This window comes from Monodelphis domestica, chromosome 3 (assembly GCF_027887165.1).
Source record: "Monodelphis domestica isolate mMonDom1 chromosome 3, mMonDom1.pri, whole genome shotgun sequence".
NCBI lineage: Eukaryota > Metazoa > Chordata > Mammalia > Didelphimorphia > Didelphidae > Monodelphis > Monodelphis domestica.
Window position 1 is genome coordinate 17,874,858 of NC_077229.1, and position 27,479 is coordinate 17,902,336.

The 27,479-nt window shown below is 43.1% G+C and overlaps 1 protein-coding gene across 1 annotated transcript in view; it reads left to right on the forward strand.

Annotated features, from left to right (window-relative positions):
- The window catches only part of RSPH14 (radial spoke head 14 homolog), a 262,764-nt gene extending 248,396 nt beyond the window's left edge, over positions 1 to 14,368 (forward strand). The window contains exon 7 of the mRNA XM_056821430.1: positions 13,601 to 14,368. Coding sequence (XP_056677408.1) covers positions 13,601 to 13,695 — 95 coding nt within the window. The 3' untranslated portion in view covers positions 13,696 to 14,368. The remainder of the gene's footprint in view (positions 1 to 13,600) is intronic.
- The last annotated feature ends 13,111 nt before the right edge of the window (positions 14,369 to 27,479 follow it).

A 27,479-nucleotide genomic window follows, 5' to 3' on the forward strand; every position in this document is an offset into this window, starting at 1 on the left:
TGACAACTTACGTTTGTTGAGACTCCAAAGTATAGCAAATAGAGCAATGGAGCTGGAATTAAAAAGACCCGAGTTCAAATTCTGCCTCAGGGCTCTGTGACCTTGAGTAAGCTATTTAGCACTGATGTTGACTAAAATGTCCCATAAACCCTGCCAAGTAGCCATATACAATACAAAGCATGGAAACAATAATTAGTTTATTAGAATAGGGTTCCTTTTCATATAAGACAGCTGAGTTGCTTAGATTCATAATTGTGAGAAAAGTCCTCACATCAGTCTTTAGACAGAACTTAGTTCCTTGGCTGGGGATCTCTGAACAGCAAATGAAGGTACTTCGGTTTCCTGTCACATGGGACTAGGCTCAAAGAAAGCTCAAGTTCCATACTCCCTGCCCTCCTTTGGAATCTGCACAGAATCAGGCAAAAGTAGCCTGCAGATAGCATCCCACTTCCATTGTGGTTGCTCTCCCCCCTCAGTGGGCAAAGGCCATGCACACCACAGTGGGCCGTCAGTAAAGGGGCATCTGTTCCCCGGGGACCCAGGGTGACAACTGCCCAAACCACTGACCGCTTCCTTAGTAACTAAGCAGGATAAAAAGCTTTCCTGAAAACCTCACCCCTCCTCACCTCCTCCTCTTACCTTCATTGCTTACTATACTAGCTACTATATTCTCTTATAATAAAGTTTGTTTCCTCAAAGTGCCGTCAGTTTGAGCCATCAATCAATTCTTCGTATGAGACCTAATCAGCATTGCCCACATTAACATCTCTTAGCCTTGGTTTCCTCGGTTTCTTCATCTCTAAAATGGGGACTAATAACGTAGCACCCACCTTTCAGGGTCCTTGTGAGGGGCAAATGAGATCCTGGACAGGAAGGGGTTTGCAAACTTTATGGCACTCTGTACATTCCAGTTAGTTTTAGAAGGGCAGGCAGTGAGGTGGCTTAGTGGATAGAGCACCAGGCTTGGAATCAGGAAGACCTGAGTTCAAAAGTGACCTCAGATGCTCACTAGCTGTGGGACACTGGGCAGGTCACTTCACCCTGTTTGCCTCAGTCCTCCTCTGTCAAATGAGCTGCAGAAGGAAACAGCAAGCCACCCCACTATCCGTGCCAAGAAAATCCCAAATGGGACCATGAAGAGAAGGACGCGACTGACCAACAGCAACGATGAGGAGGGATTCTTGTTCATGCAGAGGCTGTCCCTTCCTCCACTGAGATTCTCTGATTCTGAGACGTTAGTGGGTAGCTGCATTTCTTTGTATTGCTTCTCTTTACTTTTAAATATACCTGTTATCTCCCCGCTGCCCCCATCCCATGATAATGCAATCTATTCCCAGTGTGAGAGCAGTGCCCGGCACTACCAGTGGCCCCTGAAGAAATACTTGCTCAGTGATCAATGAGACTGATGTAACAGGGATGACTGAACCATAGGAGCCACGCCTTGGAGCAGGTGTCAAAGAGATTCTTCATCTGATTCTGGTCCATCCCATGGAGGTTTCGGAGAGCCTCCTTTAAGCCATGTGTGACTTGGGAGTTTGTGCTGGCAGATCTCCTACCTGGCTCAGAGAACTGGAAGAGCTCAGGGCCTTACAATGAAGATGCTGAAGAGTTCTCGAATTGACTGCTGGAACTCAGTGGCTGTACAAAAGGGGTAATCAGCTGGGTTACCTCTCTCTGCTTTTTGGCTTCAAATTTGAGGTCTACTTAGAGGTTTGGATAGAGGCCGGGCTTACTCACATGCAACCTAGAGCCTAAGGCTACCACTCGTCCCGGATATGTCCATCGTGGGTTACTTAAGATCAGGAAAAGCAAAGACAAAGGCAGCCATGTACTCATGGCCACGTGAAGGCTAAGTGGATGTTGGGGGGGTCACCGGACCAGTGTCAAACACGTCTGACTCTTTAAGGCTGAAAGCAAGAGAGAGGAACAGAAAAGCTGGTAAACCGATTGTGTATCTTCTCACTTCTGGCTCAGAGGAGAGCTCACTCACTGTCGTCTCCCATTGTAAGTTCATCCATTAGAAGGTATTCCAGTTCAATAGCCTATTAGAGTCTCTTTTTCATCACACAAGCTCCTCAGGCAGTTAGTTACATGTGGCCAGAAGGGGGTCTTTTCTCCAGTTCCCAGAGCTTCCATGTATCGACTGGAACAAGAGAACATCCACATGGACTTCGAGGAGTCCTAACCTATGGGTTAGGCTACCTCCACCACACTCAGAATTTCCACTTACATCGTGCCTTAGTTTATGAGGCTCGTGCTATTAGGGGAGGAATCAATGAGCAGATGGATAGCAGAGATGCTGGAAATCAGGCAGGAGTGTGTAAATGGTGCATGGAGCAATGGACTTGGAAGTCAGGAAGAACTGAGTTTGAATCCAGATTTAGTTCCTTCACTTGAGTGACCTTGGGCAGGTCCCTTAAAGAAAAAAAAACAACACTCTTACCTTCAGTCTTAGAATGGATACTGTGCCAGGGAAGTTCATTCCCTCCCCCTCCTGGAGGATCGACCTGTCCAGCAAGATTCCTCAAATGTGAATGCAGCATCTGCGAACATCAGTAAAAGAGAGGGGGCAGGGACTGACCGGGGCTTTTTTTGAACCAACATGGGGAGAGATCAGGCAGGTAAGGGGGAAGAGAAAGATTAATGGAGGCTAGGGAAAACATGGTCTGAATTTAGAGTAAGAATGAGATTTAAAACTATGATTGTCTACCCTTTCTAATAAACTTTATAAAATTTAATAACTGGGTAGATATATTAAGTTAATTGTAACAGTACTAAATATAAATTCCAAGTTAGAAGAGAGGTAAGGGCTAAGCAATGGGGGTTAAGTGACTTGCCCAAGGCAACACAGCTAGGAAGTGTCTGAGGCCAGATTTGGATTTAGGACTTCCCAACTCCAGGTCTGGCTCTCTATCCCCTGAGCCTTCTAGCTGCCCCCTTGAGCACGTATCTCTATAGGTCTCTGTTTCCGCTTTATAAAATGAGGGAGTTGCACTTGATGTCCTCTTAAGGTCCCAATTAGCTCTCACTTACTGGTCTCTAGAACCATTAAGGGTTCTGCCCAGTTCCTGACCATCCACTTCCCTGTAAAACAGGCCACATAATCAGTGTTGATGATGGGAAGGACAATGACCATAAAGAGAGCTCACCTTCTGGGGCAGAGGGAATGGGCAGGGTCCAGTGGTTAACCATATGTGTCCTTGGGAATAGGCACACAGAATTTCATTACTAAACAATTGCAGCAAATCCCTCTCTCAGCACATTTGTTCCCAATGCAGTTGAGCCCAAGATCTGTAGCTAACTCTCCTCTTCTCTTCCCCTTCCTCCTCCCAAACTGCCCCCATGATGCAAGGTGTCCTCAAGGGGCTATCACTCTGTCCAGAGGTGGACAAATCAAACTTGTGCTGTGATGAGGCACTCAGGAGCTGATATTCTTTATCTCAATTACTAAAGGTCCCAGGAGATATCAAGTGGGAATTCAGCATTCCCCATCAGATTTTTAAAAAAATAGTAATTTTCAAATGGATTAGGTTGGTACCATTTTTAGACACACAGAATAAGCCCAATTTCTCTTCCCCCTAACAGCCCGTCACATAGTCAAAGACAGCAATCAGGTCCCCTCTAAGTATTGTATCCTGGGTTAACAGTCTGGCATCATACCTTCCACTAAGCCTTCCCTATATTTAGGGACCAAAGTGGGAAAAACAGCAAGTGGAAACATTTTGCTTGGCCCGTCATCCCCTGACCACACTTCTCAAGCCAGCTGTTTACCCTAACACTGACCATACCCTGCCAACCTCAGCTTCAACCACATACACTCTCTACTCTAACCACAACCAAACACTAGCCCCTTGGCACCTTTCTAGTGCTAGTCCTCACCACCCAGGTCCCAGTCTTCTAACCCTGCTCTCCTAACTATAACCATAAACCTCCGCCTTTCCACGTCATCTAGGGACAATTAAGTAGCATAGTGGAAAGAGAGCCAGGCCTGGAGTCAAGAGGGTGAAAGCTGGCCTCAGACCCTTCTGGCTCCGTGACCTTTGGCACAGTTGCTTAGCCCTTGCAACTTTTGCCTCATAGTTGATACTAAGAAAGTAGTCAGAAAAACCAAGTCTTTAATCAGGAAAAGGATAGGTCCGTGATAATATGACACTACTTAGAGCCAGGTACCAAGATGCTACACAGAGACAGAACCCTGGGGCTCTGGGTTTCAGAGATATTGTCCCCAGACTCGAGTAATTAATGCTTTAGTGAAAAATAAAACATGGTGACTATGGGGCAAAATAGAATCAGTTGCGTCAATTCTCAACACAACAGTTTTAGCTCTTAAGAAATCTTTTTTCAGGTACCACCTCACCTAGCAGATTGGCTAATATGACAGCAAAGGAAAGTAATAAATATTGTAAAGGATGTGGCAAAATTGGGACATTAATGCATTGCTGGTGGAGTTGTGAACTGATCCAACCATTCTGGAAGGTAATTTGGAACTATGCCCAAAGGGCGATAAAAGAATGTCTGTCCTTTGATCCAGCCATAGCACTGCTGGGTCTGTACCCCAAAGAGATAATAAGGAAAAAGACTTGTTCAAGAATATTCATAGTCACACTCTTTGTAGTGGCAAAAAATTGGAAAATGAGGGGATGCCCTTCGATTGGGGAATGGTTGAACAAATTGTGGTATATGTTGGTGATGGAATACTATTGTGCTCAAAGGAATAATAAAGTGGAGGAATTCCATGTGAACTGGAACAACCTCCAGGAATTGATGCAGAGCAAAAGGAACAGAACAGGAAGAACATTGTACACAGAGACGGATACACTGTGGCACAATCACATGTAATGGACTTCTCTACTGGCAGTAATGCAATGATCCAGGACAACTAGGAGGGACTTATGAGAAAGAAGCTATCCACATCCAGAGAAAGAACTGTGGGAGCAGAAACACAGAAGAGAAACACATGATTGATCACATGGTTTGATGGGGATATGATTGGGGATGTTGACTTTAAATGATTACTCTATTGCAAACAGTAATAATATGGAAATAGATTTTGAACAAGGATACATGTAAAAATCCAGTGGAATTGCTCATTGGCTTGGGGTGGGGGGGAGGGAAAGAACATGAATCATGAAGTCATGGAAAAATATTTTCAGTTAATTAATTAAATTGAAAAAGAAATCCTCTTTCAGCAGTTCTCTGGAGATATGAATCAACTCAATAGTAAATCAATAAATATTGATTAAGTGTCTTCTATGTGCCAGGTACCTTGCTGAGTGCTGGGGATACAAATAAGAAAAAAGAAAGACAATTCCTGCCCTCAAGGAGCTTATAATCTAATGAGTGTGTGGAACCTAGAAAGCAGATGGGAGCAGGGTTTGTGTCCCTGAAGGGTACGTGGTGCAGGGGACATCATGTTCCTTGGAGTCCAAACTAAGGCGAACTGCTATTGGAAAGTAGAAAGTGGGGTTCTTAAGTCACTCAAAGTTATTCGCCTTTACAATATTGTTGATAACATATAATTTGTTCTCCATCTTTTCACTTCACTCCCAATTCATATAAATCTTCCCAGGTATCTCAGAAACCTTCACCTTCATTCATTATACCATTGTATAGTACAATAGTAGTTCATTGGTCTACCACATGTACTGTATACATACTTTATTCAACCATTCCATAGTTGATGGGTGTCCCTCTGGTTTCTAGATCTTTGCCACCACAAAATAGTTGCTATCCATCTTTACATGTGTACGTCCTTCTTCTTCTTTGAGTTCTTTGGATTAATAGTGGCATCACCAACGTACGGGGCACAGTTTAGTGATTTGGAGGGTGGGGCACATTTCCAAATTGCTTTCCAGAATGGATGGACCAATTCACAGCTCCACCAACAGTCCAAAACTGTGCCTGTTTTCCAGTAGCCTCTCCAGCGTTTGTCATTTTCCTTTCCTGCCGGCTTGGCCAATATGATGGGCATGAAGTAGAACCTCAGAGTCGCTTTCTTTTGTATTTTTCTAGTTAGTAGTGATTTAGAGTGTGTTTTCCTCATGTGGTTGTTGATAGTCTGATTCCTTCTTTTGAAAATTGCCTGTTTCCTTTTTTAAAGCTATGTAAAGGACAAGAAGATAAGGATTGTTTAGTCACTCTGGAATGCTTATAATGGATGAAGAGGAGGAGGATGCACTCAACTCTTGTTTTGCTTAAATATTTTTTCTTCCAAAGAGAATGAACATCCCTGTGAAGGATGGAACAAATGATTAGCAAAGAGGAGATACTCCAGGTAAGAGGAGGGGATCAGGCCATATTTTGTTATTCTTGATGATCAAACCATCTGGCCCAGATGGACGGCGTCCTTGGACCCTAAATGACTTAGCAGATGGGATGTAACTGGGAGGTCATATCATGTATATATGTATGTGTGTACACACATATATAATTTTAATAGAGCTATTGCATATACACATATATTAAACCCCATATATATAAACTATGTGTGTGTAGGTACACACATATCTTATATATACACAACCCCCCCCACTTTAATGGATCAATATGCATGGAGGCTAGGGATTTTAGGGGACTCAGCCAAGGTCACTGGAAGTACGTAGCAGAGCTCAGCATCAAGCTTAGGTCCTGTGGCACTGTCGTCTACTGTGCCATACTGGGAATTTTTGAGCTCTTAAAAAATTCTCTTTCATCTGACCTTTACGTAATAGTGTAAGTCTATGAATGTGAGCTTATACTTTAGTGGTAAGACCAAAGAGTTTGAGAGCCACATTGAGTTGGAGATACACGAAACTGAAAAATGAAATGTATGCGTTTAGAATGAGAAGATCTGGGTTCAAAGCCTACCCTCTGCAGTCTTGGGTCAAGAATCTTGTGCCCTCTATGACTCTCAGGTTTCTCCTCTCTAAGATGTTAGATGATCTTTAGGGTTCTCTTCAGTGATCAATATTCTGAATCCCCTCACTTCTCCTGGGTCTCAGTGATTGCCCAGTCTTGTCCCATCTACCCCCACAACATCCCTTCCTCCCATGGTTGTAGTTTCTGCCCTAGTTCAGATCCCCATCACCTTTCCCCTGCATTAGCCTCCCTATTGGCCACCCTGCTTCTCCATGGGCTGCCATATACAATCTCTGAATGAATGAATGAAAAGGTATTTTAAGTGCTTACCATGAACCAGTCACTGTGCTAACTGCTGGGGGGGGGGGGGGCGGGTGTACAAATACAAAGGCAGGATAGCACCTGCCCTGGCAGAGCTTACATTCTAATAGACATAGAGGGGAGTGGTGGCCAGGGAGGGGAGTTGTGATCAGAGAAGTCTCAGAGAGGGTGAGGGGAGCCACAGAGTGATTGACTGGCACAGTATTTCCAGGAGTTTATTTCAAATTCCCTAGGTTGGCATTCAAGGCTCTCCACAATCTTTTCAACTTGAGCTAACACTACCACCCTTTGTAGGCTCTTTATTTCAGCCACACTGGGAGCCTTAGTATTTTCTCTATCTGGCTTGTGCCTCCCTGTCTTTGGGCTGTCATTCAGGTGGTTTCATTTAATTTAGGACATGCCACTCACCCTCTCTCCCCTCTCTGTTTATTGAAATCTTTTCCTTCTCTGGTGGCCTGGCTGGGGTGCCATCTCCGGAGAGATACTTTAGCCTCTTATTCTGTCAAGATTTTGTTTGTATCTCTTTTCCCTACAAGGAATTGATCTTGACTTATGCTGACTCTTAGTTATCTATGTGCATCTCTTATCTTTCCTCCTAGGCAACCAGGCAGCAGGTTGGCAGGAAGTAGGCAAGGCAACGAATGCTCTGGTCAATAGGGCACTTTAGACTGACAACACACTCTTCTCACAGCAGCCCTGGGAGGCTGAGGGTCCAAAGATTATCCCCTTTTTAATAGGAGGCGGGTCCATCTCCCATCTCCAACTGGTGGCATCTCTCATCAGATCTGATCTGTCTACTCAACTGACCCTCCTAGTATTTCTAATTTCCTTGTGAGCCCTTCCAAGTGAAGCCTTCCCTAATCTCCCCTCCTCATTAGTGTTCTTTCCCTCACAGAATGCCTTTCCATTTGTGTGTGTGTGTGTGTGTGTGTGTGTGTGTGTGTGTGTGTGTGTGTGTGTGTGTGTGGCAGTATTTTTCAGCTGGGTCTGACTTCTCAAGACTCCACGGGGATTTTCCTGGTGAAGATCCTGGCATGGTTTGCTATTTCATTCTCCCAGCTTTTTTATAGATGAGGAAATAGAGACAGACAGGGTTAAGAGTCTTGCCCAGGGCCATATAGCCAGGATGTCAGAGGTCAAATTTGAACTCAGTTCTTCCTGACTCCAGGCCTGGAGCTCTGCCCACTGCACCTCCTAGCTGCTCCTAGCTGTATTCTCTCCTCCTCCTTTGAATGGAAGCTCCTTGAGGGCTGTGACACATAGTAGGTAGTTAATAAATGTGTATTGATAATCTAGTTAAATTAGGAGGCAACACAGTCCATCAGAAAGAATATTGGATTTGGAATCAGAGAACCTGGGATGTACTCTTGGCTCTGTTATATGATTTTGGGCAAGCCATTTGAGTTGAGCTTCCATTTCCTCATCTGTGAAGTGGGACCAATGGTCCTTGCAGTGTCCATCCCACAGGACATTGTGGGTGAGAAGGCAATGAAGGAATAACTGCAGAGGGCATTATGCGATATTAAGGAGCTATAGAAAGAAAAAGTTGGGGTGGTGGTGGATGAAATTCCTGTTCTCTTTTCTTTTGTGCCACAAGAGGGCATGGGTGATTCATCTTCCTAACTGCAAATACTCTCCCTAATGAGAAAATGAGACAGTGCCAAGCCCAGAGGACCACTTAGGCACCCCAGGGCCCCCACTTCCTATGTTTTGAATCACTTGCAACATTTGAAAAGGAAGAAAAAGAAGAAACTGTAAGAGACTGGCAGATAACACAATCAATCAAAGCTCAAAGATTAAGGGATTCAAAGCTGCTAATGGCAGAGGTGGGCATCAAGGCTGTTTTGTTAACAGTCAATATCCTTGTGGTGAGAAACTGCTCCATAAAACCAAAAATGACCATTCAATAGGGGACCATAAAATTACTGGAGGTGACACTAATAGTGACCTCACTGTCCCCAAGGACAGACATTCAGATACCAATGGTCCCCAAAGTGGGCAGCAGAGGTTGTTCCATAACTTTGAAAGATTCTTCCAATAAGAACTCACTATTTGACAAAAACTGCTGGAAAAATTGGAAAATAGGATGGCAAAAATAAGGTTTAGATCAGTATCTCACACCCTACCCCGAGATTAGGTCAAATGGGTATATGAATATATTAAACATAAGGAGGGATGGTATAAGTAAATTAGGGGAATGTAGAATAATTTACCTGTCAGATCTATGGAGAAGGGAAGAATTTTTGACCAAACAAGAGAGAGAACATTACATGATGTAAAATGAATAATTTTGATTATATTAAATTTAAAAGGGTTTGTACAAATAAAACCAATGCAGCCAAGATTAGAAGGAAAGCAACAAACTGGGAAAAACATTTATAACAAATATCTCTGATAAACATCTCATTTCTCAAATATATGAAGAACTAAGTCAAATGTATAAGAACCCAAGTCATCTCCATATGAAAAGTAGTCAAAAGATATGAACAGGCAGTTTTCAGATGAAGAAATCAACAATCAATTATGGTATGAAAAAATGTTCTAAATCCCTCTTGATTAGAGAAATGCAAATTAAAAAACTCTGAAGTAACACCTCTCACCTATCATATTGGCCAATATGACAGTATCAACATGGAATCTAGAAACCCCAAACTTGTACTCTAGTAAGATCTGATGAACCCAACGTTTTAGGACTAGCTTGTAAGTTGGAGGCCCCAAAGCTTGTACTTGTTCCCTGTTCCTGTGAGAATCCACCCTGAAGGGAATCTCAGGCTATCAGTTTCAGACTGAATAATGAACCCTAAGGTAAATGACAATCCCCATCAGGTGGGGGCCAAGCCCAAGCCAAGTGACTCTTTATTAGTGCAGTAGGCAGAGCATCAATCTTATAAGCTGAAGGTCCTGAATTTGATCCTCAAAAGGAGAGGGTGATACAGTGAGAGAGGCTTCTGGAGACTAGAAGAGTCACTTGGCTTAGGCTTGGTCCCATCTGATGGGGATTGTCTTTTACCTTGGGATCCATTATTCAGTCTGAAATTGCTAGCCTGAGATTCCCTTTAAGGTGGATTCTCGTAGGAACAGGGAACAAGTACAAGCTTTGGGGTCTCCAACTTATAAGCTAGTCCTAAAACTTGGGGTTCATCAGGTCTTACTAGAGTACAAGTTTGGGGTTTCTAGATTCCATGTTAACAACAGCAAAGGAAAATAATAAATACTGGAGGGGACGTGGCAAAATCGGGACACTAATGCTTTGCTGGTGGAATTGTGAACTGATCCAACCATTCTGGAGGGCAATTTGGAATTATGCTCAAAGGGCATTTTTGCATACCTTTTGATCTAGTAATGCCACTAATAAGTATATATTCCAAAGAGATTTTAGAAACTGGGAAAGGACCCATTTGTACAAAAATATTTATAGCTGTACTTTTTGTGGTGGCCAAGAAGTGGAAACTAAAGGTATGTCCCTCAACTGGGGAATGGCTGAACAAATTGGGGTATCTGGTGGTGCTGGAATACTATTGTGCTATCAGGAATGATGAACAGGATGATTTCAGAAAGAGCTGGAAAGACCTACGTGAATCCACGCAGAGTGAAATAAGGAGAACCAGGAGAACAAGATACACAGTAACTGCAATAGTGTGGGACAATCAAATGTGATAGACTTTGCTACTAAGAGCAATGCAACAATTCAGGACAATTCTGTGGGTTTATGAAAAAGATGCTCTCCACCTCCCGAGAAAGAACTGTGGGAGTAGAGATGCAGATGAAAACGTATGATGCATCACTTGTTTATTTGGGTATAAGATTTGGAGTTTGGGTTTTATTAGATTATTCGCTTACAAAAAATGAACCACATGGAAATATGTTTTGCGTGGTAATGCATGGATTACCCAGATTAAATTGCTTGTCAGATCCAGAAGGCGGAGGGAAGAAGGGAGGGAGACAACATGAATCATATAACTTTGATAAACGTATGCAGAAACTTGTTATTAAAATAAAATAAAGGTAAAAAAGAAACATAAGCTTAGTAAGAAAAATTAAATTTAAAAAATGTGTGGATCCAGGTTTCTTCCAAAGCTGCTCCTTTATGAGTTAGGAGAGGGCAGAGCCCTGCTTGGCCAGTGTTCATGCTACATTGAAGTTGAGTCCTTTGTGGATCCTGGAGAGAAGAGTCAGGGAAACTGATAGCTGCCTCCAGTTGGGTGTGTGATGGGGAAGAGAGATTAGACTTTTCCAGCTTTGTCCAAAAGGGAAGAATCACAAACAATGGATAGAGTTTGAAAAGAAGCCAATTCAAAGGCGATGTCGAGATAAGCTATAAATAATTAAGGTTGCTATAAGAGGAAGGGGCTGCCCTGGAAGCTAGTGTGTTTCCTATCACATGAGGCCTTCCCATTGAAGTTGAATGACTACTTGGGGATAATGGAGAGGGGACCCTGTTCAGAACCAATTTGGACAAGGTGATCTCTGAAGGCCCGTCCTTTGGTTCTGATTCTAAACCCAAGCAGATTGCAGCAAGCTTTTATTTGACAGCTCTGAAGCACCATCTTCATTTTGCTTCTCTCTCTTTTCTGCTTCTTCCTACCCCAGCCCTTGTGGCTTCTCCTCTCATTACTAGCCTTCAGCATTCTTGCCTAGATTTTCCATGTTGCCTCCTGTTGCTGGGAAGCACTCTTCTCCAGTCCCAGAATCTCTTTCCCTTTCTCACCTGGATTCGCACTTTGGCCACAGCAGGAGCAAAAAACAAGGAAGCTGTCAGGGGTGGGCTTCTCAGCATGCTGATTACAGTTGTTCCCCTCTGCCCCAGATACCTACAACAGCTGAGACAGTAAAAATTCTTTGGGTCTCCCAACCCTTTCCCAGCATCCTCACATACTGTCCTTCCTCTCCACCCCCTTAATTGAAGCAGGCACCCCTCAGCCTTGGGCCTCTCATTCTGGAGCAGTGCTAAGGCTAGTGAATGAATTCTCCCCCCTCATTCCCATTTGTGTGTTTTTCAGTAGGAAACAGCGAGTAGCGCCAAAGGAGCAAGTGTGGATGGGTTCTGATGACACTGAGCCCATCCCTCCAATGTTGAAGGCTACCTCCTCATTCTAACCCCCCATGCTTGACATTTCAACCTCATCTGCCTCCCCTTACTCTCATTTACCTTATATAGGAGCATAGATCTAGAGGTGGAAGGGACCCCAAAGGCCAGAGAATTCAACCCCATCCTTTTATAAATGTGGAAACTTGAGGCATTGTGAGATGAAGCCATTTACCCAGAGTCATTCAGCACTGAAGGCAGGACTTGAACTTGGATCTTCCTGTGCTCTGTGTACCATGGCACCACGCAGTGCCTGTGCCCTAGCATCTACCATAGTTTGACATCTTTCCCATCTTCTTCTCTTTACTCACACAGTTTCTCCCTATAGAAAGAGAGTAGCATCTATGGTTTGTAATCGTTTTGAGTATCAAATTTGTAAATTGCTAAGCACAGTGCCCAGGACATAGCAGGTGCTTGATGAATGCTTGATGGACTAGTTGGGTACGTCGTTTCCTTCAATAGAATGTAAGGTCCTTGGGGTTGGGTCTCCAGCCTCCACGTACCCGATAAACACTTGTGGGTTGATCAAATGTCCTTAGTAGTCTCAGAAGTGGACTCTCTAGTCCTTCTGTCTCCTCTCCTTTCTTCATTCCCATCCTTTGGTCCTCTGGCCTGCCATGAGGACAAATGATTCCCCGAGTCCAGGAGAGAAAATCTCCTTCAGTTCTATTTACGTGAATGCTTTGTGTCTTGTCATTTAAGACTGATGTTAAGGTTTCTATTTTCAACTCCCAGGAGTCATTTTTCCACTTATGTCCATGAACTTTATGTTTCCCTACAAGTACACGGATATGTCATCCCTCATCAACGCTCTCTCTTTCCATTTGTTCTGGGTACAATTTGCTCATTGCCAAAAAGATCCCAGGGAGCACTGCTGCCAACAGCTTCAGTAGCAATATGGGAGACGATGCCTTTGATACAGTTGGGTCTCAGATGGCGTGACTGGTCTAGAGCAGGGGTTTTCACCTGGTGTCTGTGGACTTGTTCTTAAATGATAGTTTGATAACTATATTTCAGTATATGTCATGGGGAGCTGGCGCATGCCTAGACCACTTTAAAGGGAGTCACCCTTGTGGAAGAGACTAGAGGATTAGAGCATATGCAATGGGAAAAGCCTCATTTCCTTGACTATTTAGCTGGAACTTTGTTTTTTTAAAACTGCCTGGTTGAGCACAGTTGGTGCATGGCCTATACCCCAGTCTAAGGATGGAGGACATCTTTACTCATAGCCAGTGACCCTGTAGGGCAAAGAAGAGGGTCCAGGGTCTCCCACCTCCCCTGCCCTCCTTTAAGTCATGGGGTCATAAGAACTGAACCTGACGGGTTGACCTTTTCCTTCATCTTTTTCTGTTCTAGGTGTAGGGAGTGGAGTCTCAAGCCTTGGAGATCCAGAAGTCCAGGAATCAAGAACAGACATGGCAGCAATAAAGCCCCAGGAAGCAAGGCTCTGAGGATGTGGAGGTGGGGCTTTGCAATTGAACTTGGAGGAGCTCTTGTCCTCTAGCAGTGATGGCAAACCTTTTAGAGATGGAGCACTGGGCACTGTCCCCACCCCACCCCCCAGACTATGTGCCAGGGCGCTCCCCCACATTATGAGACAGGGGAAAGAAGAAGTGCTCCCATTGGGCTGCTGGGCGGAGGGGTCGGTGAAGTGAGGAATGTCCTCAGTGAGTGTAGAGAGGGGGAAGGGAGTGGCCCAAGTGCTCTTCTCCCCTCCAGCTCTGCCACCTGTGAGCCAACACCTTACCCCCTGTGTGCTCCCATTGGCTGCTGGGCAGAGGAGTGAGGAGGTGTGGTGGAGAGGGGGAGGGGAGCAGCTCTGCCCAAGTCCCTCTGCCTTTCTAGTAATGAACTTTGGGGGATGGGGGTGAGATGGGGAAGGGTGGATACATGCCCACAGAGGGCACTCTGTGTACCATCTTTTGGCACCCATGCCATAGATTCACCATCACTGTCCTACAGGAACTGAGCTAAACTGTAAGCTTAATCCTGTCCCTCCAGAGATTGTGGGGCATATATATGGATAAGCAAGGGAAATATTCCTCCCCCCACCCCAGGGATTGAGTAAAATGTTTATAAATGTGTTCTTGCTACATCTTTGAAATAAAATCACTTTGTTAAAACTAGTCTGATGTTACTTGGTTATATAGAACTGGGCTGCTAGTCATTGGGCGTAAGATGGGGAACACAATGGGTGGGGGCTCAAGCCAATGGCAGAGAGGTTCCCTGTGGCCCCCAAGGTACCTGAGAGCTCTGAGGGAGCTGCAGAACAGGGAATTTAATCCTCATACAGGTCAGCATCAAACCCATGTTACAAATATAACTGGTTTCTTTGTTCTCCTATGAATTTAATTATAAACATTATAAACTATTGTCTTGGGAAGGGGCCCATAGGTTTTACCAGATTGCCAGAAGAGTCCAGGACACACGAAAAGGTTAAGATGCTCCAGATGAAATCTGCATTAAGATCCCTTCCTTGCAGTTTTCTATTTTCCATTCCCTAGTCTAAGGGCCCTCCCAGCTCCCATAGTCCCTGTGCCAATGGTCCCTGCTATGGCACTCTAATTTTTATGATGAAGCAAGGAAATAGGTAGAAATGAAATAGGAATTATGTTGGAAGCAATGGGATGAGTCTTGAGGAAGGTGATTTAGGGACATCGGGAGGTGGAGTGTTTGCTGGGGCCAGATGGGGAACGATGGGGAAGGCAGGAGTTGTTGGGGGAGGCTGGCTCTGAAGGACTTCCCAAGAAGCAAGAAGGTAAGAAATACCCTCTGGGGCTCTCTATGAAGCTGGAGCATCCAAGGGCAGCTGACCAGAGTCAGGGTATGGGAGAGGCTGAGTCTGCTCTCCAAGGCAGCTGCAGTAGAGGGCAGAGGGCAATGGGCAGCAGTGATGACTTCTGGGGGGGCAGGAAGGAGGGAGAAGTGATGCTGCTAGGCAGCCCGCTCCAGGCCTGCCCCTGTTGTCTTGGTAACTATGGTTGGAGGAGTGTTTTATGGCTTAGAGCCACTGTCGATGTGCCCAACGGGACTTTCTTTAGCACCAGCTGCTTGGGCTGCCTCCTTCCTCCTGTGGCTCAAGCCTGCTTCCTCTCTTTGAAAATTATTATGGATATATATATGTATATGTATATATATAATTATTACTCCATAGCAGCAGAATGTAAGCTCCTTGAGGGCAGGGGCTGAGTTGTAGCAAGGACTGATAAGGCTGCCAGCACATTTGAATGGGGATGAGACAGTTGGCAGGTGTGGGAGGACGAGGACCAGAGCCCGTGTGCAGGATGGGCAGTCATGGGGAAGGGTGGCTATCAGCATCACTCCACTTGGATAAGACCCAAGACCTTGCTGAGGGTATTTCATTGTCCCTAACCCCAGGCTCCTAGCCCTGAGACACAGCACAGAAATAGCTGATAGGACTGCAATTTCACGGATACGGGGATCACTCTGCACCTTAGAGCCCAGGGCCCTGAGAGCCTAAGAGTGACCTGGCCAGAGCCACACCGCCAGTGGAGGTCAGAAGTAGGGCTCAGGCCCTTCTGACTGGGTTCCCCCACTAGACAATATGCTGCCCTGCTGCGCAGTGTGAGGGGAATGGTTCTGATGGAAGCTCCTTGAGGGCAGGAACTGTATCATTCTTGGTATCCTCAGCTCCCAGCAGCAGGCACGCTGCTTAACAAATGCTTGGTAATAGCCCGATCAATTGGTCTGACTCAGAGCATGTTTCCCAATGGCACAGCAGCATGCCCTCTGTGTCTGGGAGGTGCCAGACTCCAAGGAGGCTGGGTGCATGACTGGCAAGTATTTGCTTGGGGCTGAAATTCCACCCCCTGGCTCCCATTTCAATTCTGTTTCTCCAAGTGCACGCCATTGGTTAATGCATCCATCTCCAGGGCCAGGAGAGCAGAGAGTTGACCCCCAAATCTGTCTGGATGGCAAAAACACCCCTAGCCATGTTCCTGCAGCCCAGTGTCACAAGAATGATGCCTGAACAGAAATGAATGTTGCAGAATCAGGGAAGCACAGCCTCTCAGACCAGGAAAGAACCTCCAAGGCCTCTCAATTCATATATGAGGAAAGCAAAACATGTGGGGAATAATGACTTGCCCAAGGTCACAAAGGAGGTAAAGTGGGCCATCGTTTCTCGTGTCTTGGGCACTGCCTTTCTTAATTTTAGCTTTCTTGGCTGCTATAGCACAGTCACCTCCTTTCCTTCTGGCTCATGTCTTAGTCTTAAGGGTCATCCTCAAGTTTGTGTCAGGGTCTGGGGACGTGCTGGTTGCCAACTTTATTTTAATTTTATTTTTTAAACCTTATTTTATTCCAATAACAAGTTTACACATAAGTTTTCCAAAGTTACATGATTCATGTTATCTCCCTCCCATTTTTCCTTCCCTCTCCTGGAGTTGATAAGCAATTCCACCGGGTACCTATTTCCATATTATTCATTTTATTAAGAGAGTAATCTTATAAAGCTAAAACCCCAAATTACATACCCCAAGAGACAAGCGATAAATCATGTTATCATCCACATCTTCAGTCCAAGAGTTCTTTCTCTGGAGGTGGAGAGCATCTTTTCCCATAAATCTCTCTGAATTGTCCTGGGTCATCATATTGCTGTTAGTAGCAAAGTCTATCACATTTGGCCATCCCACAACATTGCAGTTACTGCGTATGTTCTCCTTTCTGAGAGTTATCAGACTTAAATCATGGGTCACAAAGAGAATAAATTTCCAGAGGCAGGATTTGAATCCAAGACTTTCTGTCTGCAAGGCCAGTATTATATCTATTAGGACATACAATGTTTTCTTATGTTCTCCCTGTTCTGCTTATTTCACTCTGCATCAGTTCATAGAGGTCTTTTCAGCTCTTTCTGAAATCCTCCAGTTCATCATTCCTTATAGCACAGTAGTAGTCCATCATCATCATATGCCACAATTTGTTCAGCCATCCCCCAAATCAAGGAGCTCCCTTTAGTTTCCTGTTAATTCTTCAACAAGAAAATTTCCTTTTTATTATTAGAAGCTTCACAACTATCAACAAATGTGGATATTTCCCAATACAAAGAATCAAAAAAAGGAATTGCCACAAAGCCATGAATCTTCACTGCATCCCGTTGGCTTTTTGGAGGTGGGACACATTTCACATTTAATTTGGTAATTCCAACATGGCCCTGCTAGTTTGTATTCCTCTCTGACCATTCTTCTGCTCTCTTTTTTGTATTTCAGAAACATTTAATACTTTTTTCCCCCATTCCCTTTAAAGTATTGTTATTGCTTCATTCTCAGCTATCCTCAGCATAAAAAATAAATTCCCTCCCTTGTAACATAAGTATAATTAAAGCAGACCAAATCAGCATATCGACTGTATCTGAAAACTCATCTCATTCTGCACCATCACTTCCCTCCCCAAAGGTGGGCAGCATGCTTCGTTGTCTAGAGGAATCACAATTGGTCATTACATTGATCCCACTTCTTCAGTTCTTTCCACTTGTTTCCTATTTTTTCCAGAATTTGGACCAATTCTGAACTCCAGCAACAGCACATTAAGATATCTGCCATCCCACGCACTTCCAAAAATTCTCATTTTCCCTTTTTGCCCATCTTTGCCAATGGGATGGGTATGAGGTAGAACCTCAGAACTGTTTTGCTTATTTTGTTTTATTTTATTTCTCCAATAATTAGTTTTGTAGATTAAAAAACCTTTAACTTCCATCTCAGAATAAATTCTAAATATTGGTTGCAATGTAGAAGAGCAGTAAGGGCTAGGCAATGGGGGCTAAGTGCCTTGCCCAGGGTCACCCAGCTAGGAAGTGTCCGAGGTCATATTTGAACCCAGGACCTGCCATCTCCAGGCCTGACTTTAAATTGAATAAATTAAAAATATATACTTACTGGAAAAATTATCTATGGACTTCTTTTTTGAGAACTGCTTATTCATATCTTTTGACCATTTCTTGGAAGAATGCCTTGTTTTCCTATATTTGAATCAATACTCAATGCTTATTAGGTTTTAGATCTTATTTTTATCATAGAAGTTTGCTGCAATGTTTTCCCCCAGTTAACAGTTTCCTTTCTGGTTTTAACTGCATTGATTTTATTTTTGCAAACTCTTATTGATTTTATATTGTTGAAGTTTTTTACCCTGTCTTCCGTGCTCCTTTCTATCCGTTGTTTGGTAGACATATACTTCCCCTATTCTTTCTTGCAAAGATTTTTTCTTCCTTGCTTTATAAACTTGTTTATGAGATGATCTAGGAATCTGGGTCATCTATCCATTTGGCTATATCTGAAGCTTGTTGTGGCATATACAGTGAGAAGTTGTTCTATAGTTAATTTCTACCATATCACTTAACAGCTTTCCCAGCAGTTTTTGTCAAATAATGAATTCTTAACTTAGTAATTACAGTACTTGGATTTCTAAAGTGCTTCCAGTAGCATAATACTATGTTCCTTTCCTTCAGATCTCATGTTTCTAATCTGTTTTTCTATTTAAAAACACTCAGTACCAAATGATTTTTATGATTATTGCTTTGTAGTGTGCTTTGAGATCTGGTACTGCGAGCCTCATTTTCTTCCCATTTGTTTCATTATTTCTTTGAGATTCTTGACCTTTAATATCTTCAGATGAATTTTTTCTAGTTATATGATACAATCATTTAGTGGTTTGACTAGTATGTCCCTGAATAAATAAATTAACTTGGGTAGTATTGCCCTATTTACAATGTTGATCTAGTCCTTTCATGGACAATTCATGTATCGGATTATGCAGATCTGCATTTCCATGAAGAGCTTATTCATAAGTTCTTATATGGTAGATGGATTCCCAAGTATTTTAAACATTCTGTAGCTGTTTTGAATGAACTTTCTATATCTCTTTCTGGTGTAGTTTGTGAATAACAACCAACAGAAAAGTTGATGATTTTTGTGGATTTATTTATATAGCCTGAAACCTTACTGAAATTCCTAATGCTTTTGATTAATTTTAGTAGATGCTATAAGGTTTTCTAAGTAGATAGCATATCATCGGCTAGAAGTAAAACTTTTGTTTCCTCTGTGGCTGTACATTCAATTCATTTATTTTTTGTCTTATTCCTATAGCTGGTACTTCTAGTACTACATTAAATAACGGTGCTTACAGCAAACACTTTTACTTTATCCTTGGTAATACTGGAAATACAGTTAGTTTGTCTCCTTTATATATAATACTGGCTCTTGGTTTTTAGAATGAAACTATGATGTTAGGAAAAGTCCACTTATTTCCATAAATTTTAGTCTTCTTCTTCTTCTTCTTCTTCTTCTTCTTCTTCTTCTTCTTCTTCTTCTTCTTCTTCTTCTTCTTCTTCTTCTTCTTCTTCTTCTTCTTCTTCTTCTTCTTCTTCTTCTTCTTCTTCTTCTTCTTCTTCTTCTTCTTCTTCTTCTTCTTCTTCTTCTTCTTCTTCTTCTTCTTCTTCTTCTTCTTCTTCTTCTTCTTCTTCTTCTTCTTCTTCTTCTTCTTCTTCTTCTTCTTCTTCTTCTTCTTCTTCTTCTTCTTCTTCTTCTTCTTCTTCTTCTTCTTCTGCTTCTTCTTCTGCTTCTTCTTCTTCTGCTTCTTCTTCTTCTTCTTCTTCTTCTTCTTCTTCTTCTTCTGCTTCTGCTTCTTCTTCTTCTTCTTCTTCTTCTTCTTCTTCTTCTGCTGCTGCTGCTGCTGCTGCTGCTGCTGCTGCTGCTGCTGCTGCTGCTGCTGCTGTTGCTGCTGCTTCTTCTGCATCTTCTTCTGCATCTTCTTCTGCTACTGCTTCTGCTACTGCTTCTTCTTCTTCTTCTTCTTCTTCTTCTTCTTCTTCTTCTTCTTCTTCTTCTTCTTCTTCTTCTTCTAAATGGGAATGAGTGTTGCATTTTACTGAATATTTTCTGACCCATCATTTGACAAAGGAGACTAGTTTCCATTTTGAGAGGGTCAGGAGAAGGAGCATAGGTAAGTGCTTGTTCCTTTCCTCACTTATCTTCAAGAGAGAGGTCTTGGGTTTGAATAATATCAATTTGCTCCCTTAAACATAGCTAATCTAGGGATACAACAATTTCAGAATGATGGCTGCTTCACAGGTCATGAGCCCTTGGGGGAAGAATTGCTCTAAGTTGCTAGTTACATAGAAGACCATCACAATAATGAAAAGTAAGTAAACCCATTTAACCAAGTAAAACAGTTTAGAATATGCCAGAAAATACACAGGAGACTGAGCTCTTTAAATGAGAGAGATAAGATATCAGCTCAAACAAGAGAGAAATTTCACCCAAGAGGAAATACTCTCTTTAAATGCTTTAGGAAGGCAAGCTGGAGAACAAGGACATGTTGAGGAATCAGCTTCCAGGCTTTCTCTCCATGCCATCTCTCCTGGACCATGCCTGTCTATCAAAAATCTTTTATACTAATTATGCCCTTCACAAAGGCATGTAGCATCATGTTAGTATTCTGTTCACCAATTAGGAGTCATGTAAATGGCACACAAAATGCTCTAGGATGGAGTTAGAAGCCATGCTACATAAGAATTGATATGTTTGTTCATTTTTTCTGGCATCCTGGTATGTGAAAATATGCCTTCAAACCTTTGTTTATCTCTTTTAATTGTCTGCTTTTTATAGTTGCCCTTTCTGAAATCAAGATTCCTACCCCTAATCTTTTGCATGTACCTGATATGCTAGAACTCCTTGTTTTTAACATTATGCGAATCTTTTTTATTTCACAGATTTTTTCTTGAAACACATTGTTGAATTGTGCTCTCTCTTCCATTTTGCCCTCTTCTGTTTTATGAGTGAATTCATTCCATTTACTTTCATAATTATGATTATTTACTGTGTATTTCCCTCTAGCATTTTCTTTTAAATGTTTCCCTCTCTTTGTTCCTGCTCCCCTCTTTACAAAGAAGAAGGTGGTAAGAGAGGAAAATGCTCAGCACTCATGATCTATACTTCATGCCATCATCTTCCCCCCTTCCCTCTTCTCTTCATCTTGCCCAGTGCCAGATAATATACTTTTACCCTTTTTTCTCTTTCATTTTAATACTTTCCTCATGATTCACTTTATGAGGTTGCTTATGAGAAATCCATCCCTAGACCTACTTTCCCTCTTATTCTTTCCTCTTCCATTTATCAATTACCTCTTTTTTCTAAATGCATCTCTATATACTAAACTCTTCCTGTGTTTTTTCTATTCTCCTTTTCCCAGTTCAGATGAAAGTGAGGCCCATAGCACAAGACCCAGGAGGAGAATAAATGGGAGGAGGAAGACTGAAATCTTGGGCTTGGAGATCCAACTTTGGAGCCCAAGGCGGGGCTCAGGCAAAGTAACCATGGAAGAAGAAATCATTTCTCCACAAGGCACTTTCAGTTATTTCCATCAGCTTCTTCTGAGGGCAGCCTAAACTTCCTTGGTCAGCTTGGGGCCTGCCTTTGACTCCAGCTCACAGAATGCATTTCAGGCCCTCTTGAAACATCCTGGCAATTCCTTGGGGCCATCTGGAAGAAAGGGGAGATAGGCAAGCAGTCAGGAAATGTGCTCATGATGGGAATTTCTACAGGGCATTTAAAGTTGGCAAAGGGACTAAATAGTCATGAAAGTGAACCCCGAGTGCTCCTGAGGACAGATCTGTCTCATTGGATTCCAAATATCCCAGCTGGTTTGCCAGCCTGAGAGCCAAAAAGAGCTGGATACACACAGATAATTAATGAGCAATTAGCCAGAGTTCACCTCTTTCCACCCAATCATTAGCTCCTCCTTGTTGGCACCATTGAGGATTCATGTTAACGTGCATCTCTTGCCTGTCATGGAGAGCCCAGTACAGGCAGTACAGCTATCCAGAAAATAGAGGCCAGTTAGCCCTTGGGGTGCTAAAATCACAGGGAGCTCTAGACCAAGTGCCTTCTCCAGGAAGCCTGCCCTGAATTCTCTTAGGTCTGCCATGCTACATCTTAAATCCCTTCCAGCTGCTGATTCCAGTCCTAAGTCTCCTCTTGGATTTGATGCTTTCCATTCAAACAACCCTCTCAGCTCTGACATTCTGGGTTCTGTATTCTGCGCCCTAAGATTTTCTCTGGCTTTGTCATTTTAACAATTGTTTGGCAGACAAGCAGGAGGGGTTGTGCTGAAGACCTCACAGATGGAAGTAGTTAAGACTTCAGCTAAGCAGGCAGTGTTTGGGGCTCATTTGCCTACCCAAGAAGTCCCATGTAGTAAAGGGAGGAGAGGAAGGTGGTGGTTGGGGCGAATCTTGGCTCCAAGTTGTAATGGCTGAGGAGATGGAGTTGTGGGCTGCTTTGGCCGCTCAGATGCCAGAGAAGACTGGAAACAGGTAAGGGGAGTGGGGCAGGGATGCAGTTTCTATTCCCAGGTCACCGGGCAAGGAAAGCAAACCAAGGGAGGCAGCTAGAGAGGCTTAGATGGTGCTGAATGAAACTGAACTATCTGTATTTCACTACCTCCCTTGGTGGGGTGGGACTGGCTCTGCTTTCTAAGCATGTTCCTTTATCCTGGTGTAAAGGCTGGTTTACTGAACTCCTTTCACTTCACACAAACCTCCAGGATCAACCCAGATCATCTGTCAAATTGCTTAGGAACTCCCCTGATCAACTTTCCCTCACATATGATGCTAAGGAAAATGCTTCCCTTCTATCAGGCTGCCATTTCTTTTTCTCCCTTGCATTGTTGATTCAGAAGTTAGGGCTGAGGGGGAGGAAGCAGCCAAACAAGCATTAAGGCCCTCAGCTCAACGCTGGTGAATGCTGATCATCCGTCTTGAAATTCTTGGAATCACGGGATTCATAGAGGGAAAGCTGGAAGGAAGCTTAGAGATCAAGACCAATCCCCTCATTGTATTAAGTAGGAAACTCAGGACCAGTGAGGGAAGGTGACTTTCCTAAGGTCACATGGGCTGTACATGGAACAAGTGGGACTTGAATCCAGGTTTTCTGACTCCAAATTTCCATTCTTCTTTTTCCACTATGCCAACAATCTAGCTAGTGGTTTTCTTTGCACTCTACTAATTAGGACCACCTTCAAAAACGTTGGAGCAGAAAAGAAGCCTGGATTCAGAGGCAGGGAAGGAAAATGAAGAAATAAATTTATAGGGACCCAAGGGGATTTAGCGGAAGATATAAATAGGCTAGAGAAGATTTTAGATGAATTAATGTGTGGTTGATGCATACTCTGTCACTGAAACAAGCTGTGAGTGCTGGCAGGCATGATCTTAATCTCATTAGGATGATATCCTGAAGGATAACCACAAAAGCCTCCCAAACCAGCACGTGCTGCCCCTAATCAGAGACAAATTCCCAGCCTGAATGGGTCTGATACAGTGTGGAATTAGACTGAGGCTGCTGTGGTGGTTTTGTTATTGTTGTTGTTTGGTTTTTGCTGTGTGACTTTGGGCAAGTCCTTTTCCCTCTGGGTCTTAATTTCTTTCTTTTTAAAATGAAAGAACCTAATCAAAGTATTTCAAATTCCCAATTCTATGAAATCTAAACGATGTCTGAAAACACAAGTGAAGAAATGAGTTGGGGGCGGGGGGGAGAAAAGAAAGAAGAGGAAGATTAGGAGGAGAAAGGAAAAGCAAAAGTGAAAGGAAAGGAAGAAGGAGAGGGAGGAAGGAAAGAGAGACAGAAAAGAACAAAGGAAAAGAGGGAAATTGATGATGGAAAACTGGAATTCTGTGGCGGTTGATGAGCAGTCTAATTGTTTCCAAGAAATTAGAGCTTTTCAAAAGAGGAATAGGCTATTGAAAAGTAGGGGAGTTCCTGTCACTCACTGTAGGTCTTGAAGAAAAGACTAGAAGATGCCCTACAAGTAATTTAACCTCATTGGGTACAAACTCCCTCTCCTGCCCAATGGAGCTATTCCTATTTGCTCTGTTTCCCTTATAAGATTCTGGGGACATTTGAAAGAGAATGGATGAGAAACACGGTTCCTCTCTACATGCTATATTACAGTTTCCTGGACAACTCACTCACCATTCCACCTGTATTCCCAAACTTTTATTTAAGGAGGGGAATCAGCACAGATATCTCATTTCCCATCTGACTGCCCTATTTTGGAACTTTGGGGAGATTTCTCCACCAAATTCAGTTAGGTAGTTCCCTACTCTTTCAATTTCTTTATATGCATCTACCCTCCATTAGATAGTAAGCTCCTTGTGGGCAGGGACTGTCTTTCTGCTTTTGTATTTGTATCTCCAGCACTTAGCACAGTGCCTGATTATTTAATAAATGTTTTTTGACTATTGATGAATTGTTGACTCACATCATGGACCATGACTTGGAGGAATTGTTACCTGGTGACTATTTCTATTATTTTAGGAAAGCCTGAGCTATACTTCACTTATTCCCTCTTCCCCAGCCTTCCAGTTAATTACTTTACCATCTTTCCTATACTCTTTCCTTCTTTCCAGACACAGAATTCCAGTTTTCCATTATAAATCTCTCCCCTTTCCTTTTTTCCATTAACTGTTATAAAGTTAACTATCACTATTCTTGGATGGGGTATGTCGATCTACTCTCCTTAGCCCAGTTCAGATGAAATTGAGGTCAGTAGGACAAGACCTAGGGAGAGACTGACTGGTAAGAAGAAGGTTGAAATTGTGGGCTTGGAGATCCAACTCCAGAGCCCAAGGTGGGGCTCAGGAAAAGTAACTATTGCCTGTCCCTTAAATTTCCTGGACCAAAATTCTACTCCCTGGTCAACACTCCCTAATGTGTGTCATTTTCCTCGTTAAAATGTAAGCTCCGTGAAGACAGGGATTGTCTTTGCTTTTCTATGTATATCCCCAGCCCTTTACACAGTGCTTGATACATAGTAGTAAGGGCTTACCAAATGCTTTTTCTTTTATTCATTCACTACAATTTTAGCAGCCAAAGGCATACTACTCAATTTGGAGACCCAGGTTCTGGGTTTGGATTTTAGCTTTGTGACTTCATTCAGCTCAACAAATATTGTGTAGCCCTGACTTCTCTTAACATGGAGATGCCCTTGAGGGGCCTTTTGAGCAAGTCCAGTTTACTCACTATGGCTCCTACCAACTGGGCAGGGTTGTCTCTTTCAAGGCTCCTCTGATTGGCTGCCTGCATCTTTAAACGTGGAAGACTGAACCACTCACAGTCTTTTCTGACATCCTTTTCTGCTTTGCTCTTTTCAATGACTCTTATCTGTTGAGCCTAGGATGGACACCATGAAATGGACCAGTGAGAGGAGAAGGATTTCCCTGCCCTGCTTACCTAATCCCCAGCCCTCCCCTCAGTTCTGAGAAATGGGTCAATCAATTTTAGGTATCATAGGTGATACTCTCAGGACTCAGGGGATATAACCATGACAACCGTAGATCTAGGATTGCAGCTGGTACAGCCAGTCAGCCTGGCATTAAAGCCCAAGAAGCCAGGGTGCCTGAGACTCAAGCCCTGGTGGGTGATGGTGATGGTGATGGTGATGGTGATGGTGATGGTGATGGTGATGGTGATGATGTGTGTGTGTGTGTGTGTGTGTATTTAGGCGAGGTGGGCATGGAACTGGGTTTGTGCTTTATGGGAATGGAGCTAAGCTGTGAAACGAATCCTTTTGCCCTCCTCAGAGGCTGAAGTATTGGGAGGGAAGAGGAAAACTAGATTTCTTATGTGTTGGGGGGAGTAAGTTTGTGTATTTATGACCACCCCTTCTGAAATAAATCTTCCCTTATAGAAGTATCTATCCAAGATCAGGCACTGCATTAGATTTAGAGAATACAAAAGAAAAATGAAGGAACTCCTGCCCTCAAGGAGTTTATACTGAGAGGATATCCCACATATCTAAGAAAGTCAATCCAAAGTAATTCAAGTGGTAAGGAGAATAAACAGCAAGAGAATCGGGAAAGGCTTCCTAGATGGGGTAGTGCCTGAGTTGGCCTTGGAAGAAAGCCGAGGCTTCTAAGAGGTGGAAATGGGTAGAGAGTGGGGGTGGAAGCGCCTTCTAGACATAAAGGATACCCTCTACTTTCTATCTTAATGACCTTGAGCACATCCCCTAAGCTCTCAGAGCCAGAGTTTCCTAAACCGTAAAATGAAGTAGTTGAACAGTACAAAGGACTGAGAATTGGTTTTGGAGTCGGAGGACCTGGTTTAAATCCCATCTCTATCTCTTTCCAGTTGTATGATCTAGGACAAAATGAGAGGGACTGGACTAGGGGTTCTCTAAGGTCACTTCCAACCCTAGATTTGTGATTCTCTTCTTTCTAGCTTTAGCGATGTTAGGTGGCCCTTAAGTCCCTCCTATGTTATAGGTCTGTTGGGGACGTCAGAAGTCAACATCAACATGAACCGATAGCTGGAAAATCCTTATGACCAAGAGTCTGCTTCTTACGTGGTCCATGCCCCAGTACCAAATGGAAATGAAGTTCATTCCAGTGAGCATTCCTGGTCATGAGAGCTCCCCAGTGAAGGGATCATGGAAGAGGTAGAAAGAGTCTGCTTTGGTTGTGGAGCATTCTGGGTGCAGGGCTATGTTTTTATCTGTGACAACAGATAGGAAAGCTTTCATGTACTTCTTGATGAAAGTTTCATATCCTTCCACTTCTGCAAAGACTAGGAACTATCAGAAAAAAGTTTGCTGTAAGTCATACAAGGTGAAATTGTCCTCAGACCATGACAATATGTTTATGTTCATGAAGTTAATTAACATCCATAGTGTCTCAAACCAATTGTCATCCCCACCCCCTTCTCCTGTCCTTCCTGCTCCTAATCCCTTCTAGATCATCCTCCTTCCCATCTCAAATTATTTTGTATCGTATTTATTTATGGGAATATTTTCCCCAGGAAAGTATAAACTCCCTGGGGGCATTTCCTTTCTATTTTTGCATCACTAGAGCCTAGTACAGAGTTATAGTAAAAACTTAATAAATCCTTAGATTGCAAAAGTCTTCCTCTTTGTTCTTCTTCTGATGTCTCATTATTAAGTTGTACCCTCTTGGACTCCCAAAGATGGTGACAGCAGAGTGCAAGTTCTTAAAGTTCCTGCTTAGCTACCAAGGTTTAAGAATAGGTTCAGTATCAGCCCAAGGACCAGCTTGGCTAAGTGCAGAGAAGCTCACTACCAGGATGTAGATAGGAACTTTTTGGGAGGCAAGGTATGTATTTACACTTAGAATTTCACAGGGATGCGCTCATCACCAAAGGAGATGATAGAATTCCATACCATGGCGGTCTAGCTACATGGAGGCTAGGCCAAAAGATTTTTATCTTTG